Source organism: Malurus melanocephalus, unplaced genomic scaffold (assembly GCF_030028575.1).
Source record: "Malurus melanocephalus ecotype Western Australia unplaced genomic scaffold, MMel_1.1 scaffold_923, whole genome shotgun sequence".
In the NCBI taxonomy this organism is placed as follows: domain Eukaryota; kingdom Metazoa; phylum Chordata; class Aves; order Passeriformes; family Maluridae; genus Malurus; species Malurus melanocephalus.
Genome location: NW_026624155.1, coordinates 124161 through 131048, shown reverse-complemented (window position 1 = coordinate 131048; position 6888 = coordinate 124161). Strand labels below are relative to the sequence as shown.

The following is a 6888-nucleotide window of genomic DNA, read 5'->3' as shown; positions in this document are numbered from 1 at the left end:
GCGGCGACCAACGTGTGGCTGGTGGTGGCCATCTGCGCCGTGTCGAGCCTGTTCCTGCTGGCCGTGGTGCTGTACGGGGCGTCGCGCTGGGCGCCGCGGGCGGCCGTGCTGTCGGGGCCCGGGCCCACGACGCTCGTGTGCGCCAGCGAAGTGGGCAGCTGGTCGTACTCGCAGCGCCACAGYCGGAGCCTGTGCGTGGCGGACGGCGCGGGCAARAGCGACCTGATGGTTTTCAGCCCCAACTTCCCTCCGCCRCCGCCCGGCCCCGCTGCAGAAAACGGTTCTGCTGGGAAGGGGCCGTCTCTCTCCCCTCTTGCTTCAAGTTTGGTAAGAGTCCCCAAATACTTATATTTTTGTTACTCTCTCTTTGGTAGTACTGTATAGGTAATACACGGCTCTTCAATTTGTTTAAACACGTTTTTTGTAGTAAGAACTTTACGACGAACTCCTTGTTTTGTAGTGTGTTTGATGTAAACGGAATGATCTGCCTTGGACATGCGTGTTTGCATTTTGAAATATCGTTGACTCGTTGCTTGAATGACTCTCATAATTTTCCAGTGTTCTTATTTTTTCCCCCCCTGTCTTTTTATGATTTTTTTCCCTGTCTACTTGGCATCAAATTGCAGTACTAGGTGTTAGGGAATATTTTATTTTCCTGTTTTAGGCGCCTTTCAACCTGTGAGTTGTTCAGTAGTTTGACATCTCCCTCTAGATGAATGTAATTACATCCTTGAATCTGTTGTTACACCTGATTTGATGAATATTGTGTTCATGTGCGCCAAGACRCGCTCGTGRGTTTTTTGATTTTTAGGCTTTCTGWTTGATTCTTGAGAAGATGAAATACATGAGGATTTAATTTTGGGGCGGCAAGTGTGGACGAAATGTTGGTGGAGGTTGTGAGCGTTGTTCTCTTACTGGAAAACCAGSGAAAATTTGTGCGTGTGTGAGGGTGAAATAACATATAGGATGCTGTGTGAAAAAATTGAGAACTGTTTGAAGTAGGGAGTGCTGCTTGGCCTTTCCCCATGACCTCGTCTCCCTCTTCGTAGCGATGCGGTATCTCTTTTATCCCATCCGTGCAGAAATGCATTGGGGATAGAAGAATCCGCATTGGGTAGGAGGGGAGAGAGGCGGGAAAAGTGGTTTAGGGAAAATTATAGCGGAAAATTTCTGTGTGCGGTGTTCAGTAGTCCAGGGATCGTGGTTTGGAAGCTTTTGGCTCTCCCAGCAGTAGAGCAGAAAATGCCAAGATAACATATTTTCGATTCTAGTTTCCTCAGTGATATGCCGGGGCGGAGAGAGATTGTCTAATTACCGGGTTGTTTTCAACACATTTCTTTTTCAGCTGATCTTATCTATGCGCTGATGGCAATGAACTGAGTCTCTTTTAATCTCGGCTAGCTTCAAAGTACTCTTTGAGATAAGATGTTAGGGTCACGTTTAGTGTTTCTTGTTCAGTGTCAGAAAATTAAAGCACTTTTTAAAGGGAAAAGTGAAGATCTCTTCTATCTAATTTAATTTCTCTATAGCTTGGAAGCGAAGTGTGTAAATCTGCCGGGGTAATAAGAATAAATAGCAGTCTTACAAAATTTYGTGTCATGTATTCAATTGGTTTGGTTAACCCCCGTATTTGAAGACACGGTGATATCTGTGAACACGGTATTTTAATTTTTGACAACGTACACTTGGTTGGGTTTTGAGCTAATAGAGCTTTTTAGACGAAGGACACGGACTGCAGAACTTAAATGACAGAACGTTGTTTCCAAAATTACAAGAAGGGTGCTCATAGGTGTACCGAAAACAGAACGAAATTTGAAAACTTCATGTCCTTTTTGAAAAGTATCGTAGAAGTGGGCTACCTCTCGTTGATCCATAGAAAAGCATTTGAATRTGTCCCACGATTTTCTCTTTTCTTCTCTTAGATCCCTTACTACCGGCTTTACGTTTAAGTTCTTTGTGTATTTGCTGGTGATTGTTTAGTCTCCTTTGATCGTGAATAGGAGTCGTGTGCTTAAGGGGAGTGGGTCATCACTACCTAATTATGAGTGAACGACCTTCACTTGCGAGTAGTAAGGTTTACCCYAGAGCTGTAGAATTCTCACTTCTTCCCTTTATTCACGTGGATRTGAYGGAAYCACGATTTTCTACATGAAATACTTMTATTTGAAGCTTACAAACAGATTTAACTATCTCTGTAGAAGACAGAGAAACAGCATTTACGCACGGGTGTGGGAAGTGACTCTTTTCTTTAGGTTATGACTAAGGGCGATGTGGGGTCTCTTCGTTCCGATCGTTTGGGGCATGGGGGGATTTGGCTTCTGTTCGGTTCCCCTTGGTTTCTTTGACTGTAGGAATGAGTCAAAAGCTTTATCAGGGTTTGTTATGGATGTACACTGTTAAGAAAATATTTCAATATTTCCATTAGAAACATAAAACAACGATAACTTTAGAAACAGCTCGTGGATGCTTTTACTTCGTGGTATAGTCTGGGCAGGAGTCGTTAACAGAAGGCTCGAGAATGTCTCTCAGTRTCTTGAATAAACGATGCCAATTTCGCTCCGGGCTGCAGTTGTTGCCAGCCCAGGCTCTTCTTACCGCTGCACATTGCTCTGCAGASTGATGCTGATGAACGCGATGCTATCAGGCACAGCGGATTTAATCAGGCACAGCGGATATTATCAGGCGCAGTGCAAGCCTGGCAGCCGGGAGCGCTGCCGAGCGCTTCTGTGGGCGGCTCCGGGAGCGGGAGAGGCGGAGAGGAAGCGGCTGCACMGCCTGCACCGCCGTGGTGGCCGGAGGCTGTTTTACAGCTTCAAAACGGGATTTTAGAGGCAGGGAAATATCTCGCACGGCTGCCTCGGAGGAGCTGTCACTGACTCCGAGCCGCTCTGCCGCACGAGCGGGACTGAGCCCCCGTACCCGCTGTCGCTGGTATCCTTCCCGTCAGCTTCCGTGCAGTCCGGTGGTCTCTGACTGGGGGTCCATAGACCGATCTATGTCCTCATGTTAAAGAGACGAGTTCTTGCCTATGATAAGTGTATATAGCATGCAGTGGGTCCCTGTTTCTACGGTTTGATGAGAGTAATGAGGATTTTTGTGGGGTTTGGTGAAATCTGGAAATCCTCTGAGTCGAGATTATTTCGGGCTCTTAATGGCTAAAAGTTCTCTCTGCTCCCGCGTCCCCACGGAGCAGCTGCGAGCTTTTTGAAAGGCATCCTGACAGCGCTGCTCGCTCTGCCAGCAGGCACAAACCTGCCTTGCCAAAGAAGAGGGACTTACAGTTGCCGGGAAAGAGCGGATCAGCCCAGCGACGCTGCCAGAATTTCTGTCTGTCCTGTCCACCGGGAGAAGCGCGGGGCTGAGAGCGAGCCCAGGGCAGGGGGKTCCCACAGGGTACAGCGCGGGCTGCCTGCACCTACCGAGCAGGAGGAGCCTGGTGTTTCGGGTTGCCGCGGTATCACCGTCCTTCCTCTCGTGTCTGTCCCCATGTGAAAGGTAATAGCGGGCTCCCTGCACCTCCGTCAGTGACTCCGCTCTGGTGATTTGGGCTCGGTCCGAGCTCCGGTCGTCCGAGCTCCGCAGGGAGACCGTATTCACTGTCTGGCTCCCATAATTGTGCGAGTTTTTCATGTGCTCCTTCCAGGCGGCAGTGAGGGCTGGAGCAATCGGTCCGTCCGGGGACAGCTGCCGCCGCGGAGAGCTCGCTGGTTTCCGTGGSAGGAGAAACAACAGAGCTGTTGCTCCGTCCGTTCCCTTTCATAGATTCCCCTGCGCCCTCCCGCTGAAGTGCAGTGTCCTAATTTTGCACCAATGGGCGCCCCTCAGTTCTGGTGAGCGCCCCTGGGATTTTCTCWAGCCCCGGTTCCGAGCAGGATGTGTCTTGCACCTTGTGTCGAAGGTACCACCCCTCATGCATTGCTCGCTGAAACGGCGTCTTAAAATCAGGCAGACTTAACACTGATGTTCAAACACGAGTGTCCCTTCGTGTGGTCCAGCTGTGTGCTCCACAGCCACTCCATAAACTGATTTTGCTCTTCGCCTTTAGTTTTTGCCTTTGCTGGTTTAACAGTTTCTTCTGACAGCCACCGTTGTTCTAAGCACAACGTGCACGGCTGTTCTMGTCACTTCTTCATGCAGGAAAAGGGGAGGATTGGCTGAAAATATAAGACGGGGAGGGAGAATGAGTAGGCTCCGAGGTGGTGTGAGTGCAAGTACCTGGTGGGCAGAGGAACATAGAGGAACATGTCAGGGAGTGACATATGACAAGGGGTCGTGTAGGAGTGAATGGCACCTCAGCAGGATCACAAAGATGAATTCCTCCACAGGTCGGGTCAAACTGTCTCTAAGTATGGGTCCAGCAGAGAGAAGGGAATAGAGAATGGTTCGGATACGGCAAACTGAAGACAAACGTAGGATGAGGGGGTTTAAACAGAGGTTAGATTTCCTCTGTGATACCRGGGGAAGTGTGTACGTTAAAGGTGTTTAATAAAACTTTGATAGAGTGTAATAACGTAATTAGGGTAAGTGCCTTGAAGTTAAGAGATCTTTGAGATTGGAGACTCTGAAAAGAAGGATTTGGTGGAAGGGTAGCCCAAAAAGAGTGTGAGTAGGGGCACTGTGTATAAAGGCACCCTTGAAACCACCTTGAGCTGGATGTGGAAAGCTCAAACAGGCAGGAAGGAACATGCCTGGGACTCAGCCAAGCAGAGCAGTGTCTTCACACAATGGGCAAGGCTGGATTGTGCCCCCGTGGCACAACTGCGTAACTCCCTCCATGGCAGCAGAATCTGTGTTGCAAATGGCCCTCGATATTTAATATTACTGAGCACTGGATCTTGGCTGTGACCCAGAGCTGTCTACCTGAGTGGTGTGCAGATCAGACACTCAGGCATGCTGGGTTGGGAAGGCAGTGTGGTAGGATCTGGGTGTTGAGGTGGTGCTGGCAACACACGTGCTCTGGTGAGCAAAGATGCCTGAAACATCACTGTCCACGATGGAAAATGACAAGAGGACAAGCTATGGCAAAATACAAAAGCAGGGTGGAAAGATTTAAAATTGTTGTTAAAAACAAAGCAAAGTGAAGGCAGGKTCACTTAGAGTCCTGTAAACAAGCACTGGGAAATGCTGCAAAATTAGAAAGATGTAGCAGAGAGATGAAGACCTTATTTCATGGTTAATGAGTAGTAAATTAATGGAATAAAGACTAATATAATGGTAGGRTGCCAGATACTTCTCATAAGGTGAATACATTTTAGAGGTAAAAGTGTGATTATTTTGATTTTGGCCATTCATTGATCAGTTTCTGCTAGCACTTCCTAGCATTTCAGGCACCAGAATGAATAATTACAGTTGACATTCCATATGTTATTTCAATATTATGTCTATGGAAAACTTGCCTTTGAGGGGGTTTGTCTGCTCAACAGGAGGATGTTGAGCCCAAAATTCTTGTGTTCCTTCATGGTAAACTGAGTCACAGAATGGGTGAGTAGAGGCTGTGTGCTTTACCTATGTGTGCACCTCAGGCGTCTACATGTGGCTTTCCAGTTTTTCCTGGACAGATTTATCCTTGCTGCAGGTCAATGTTGAGGAAATATATCAGTCTTTCCTGTGACTATAATAGGTGTTACTACATCCGTTCAGGGCGTTTATAATGACTGTGCATCACTGCAGAGCAGTAAACCCAGCAGCTTCTTAGGTATTGTGGATGATGWTGCAGAAAAGGAATGTAGGGCAGAYTGGGAGTGGGGGAAATCTGAWTTGRAATTTCATGRTGRTTTGGTGGGAATTGGGCATTTCTGCAGTTAACAATCAAGAAAAGAAAAAGAGGTAAGCAGCATACAATAAGTACTTGCACTGTGTACTGTGTGCAATGGATTCTTGAACAGGTCTGTGTCCTGTGTAATTAAGGTGGATGCCCAGCAGCAACCCYGCAGCTTTCTCTCAGCCTTCTGCTGCCACCCTGCTTCCTCCAGCGTGCTAAAGGACTCTATAGCATCAACGCAGCAGAAGTAAAATGCAACATTTAGTACTGCCAGGACCTCCTGGAGTTAAAAAATCRTATCTGCAGACAGTTGTGCTGGAGCAGACCGAGACCTGCTCCGGTGTGCCAGGATGAGAACCTCACTCTGAGGCTTTGCTGAGTTGTGAAGATGAGAACAGATGTATGGATTTTTTTTATTTTTTTTTTTTTTATTTAATGTACAACTTTTGGCTGTGCTCCAGAGAGGCCCTATGTACACTATGTATAATTGAAATGCTCTGTTTCACTTGCATGGAAATTCTAATCTGTAGAAAGAAACACAATGAATATGAGAAGGGTTAAGATCTGTCCTTACCACACATTTATRGCCTCTTGCTTGATCGATCAGGATCTCACCATAACAAGCTCTCACATGAGGAAGCTGGAAACAGAGGAGATGGAGGTGCTGCCAGGGCTCATCTGTATAGACTGCTGCTAAACATCATTCCAGGAAGGTTTTCCAGGAGATATTTTGAAATGCCTTTTCTGCCCTTTCCCACCTGCTTTGGGGTGTAGTTGTTTACCGTTCCCTCCGTGTAGGAAGTTGGGGGAGCAGGGATCTTTSATGTTATTTTTTTTTCCACTCATGATCCGCAGTCTCTATGTGGTACCAGCTCGTCTCTCACCACAATTCCCGGGCATGTCCTAAATGCCAAACCTCTTTGATGCCGATGTTTATTTCTTTACGAGTAATTGGACTGCTGCAGCCTCCCATTTACCCCCGCCACCCAAGCCATCCCCATCCTGCTTTGGAGGGCTGGATGGGAGCTCATCTGTGGCTGGGGGTGATCTGACTGTCAGGGCAGAGACCCTTCTCTCCAACAATCCGTGTTAATTTACCCTGTTCAGAAGGTGAAGCAGGAAATAGG

The 6888-nt window shown here is 47.5% G+C and overlaps 1 protein-coding gene across 1 annotated transcript in view; it reads left to right on the top strand.

Moving 5' to 3' along the window:
* LOC130585600 (protocadherin alpha-2-like) overlaps positions 1-1949 on the top strand; it is a gene marked incomplete at its 5' end in the record, with an annotated part of 9439 nt that extends 7490 nt beyond the window's left edge. The window contains 2 exons of the mRNA XM_057386159.1: positions 1-327; positions 1923-1949. Coding sequence (XP_057242142.1) covers positions 1-327; positions 1923-1949 — 354 coding nt within the window. The remainder of the gene's footprint in view (positions 328-1922) is intronic.
* Between the last annotated feature and the right edge of the window lie 4939 nt (positions 1950-6888).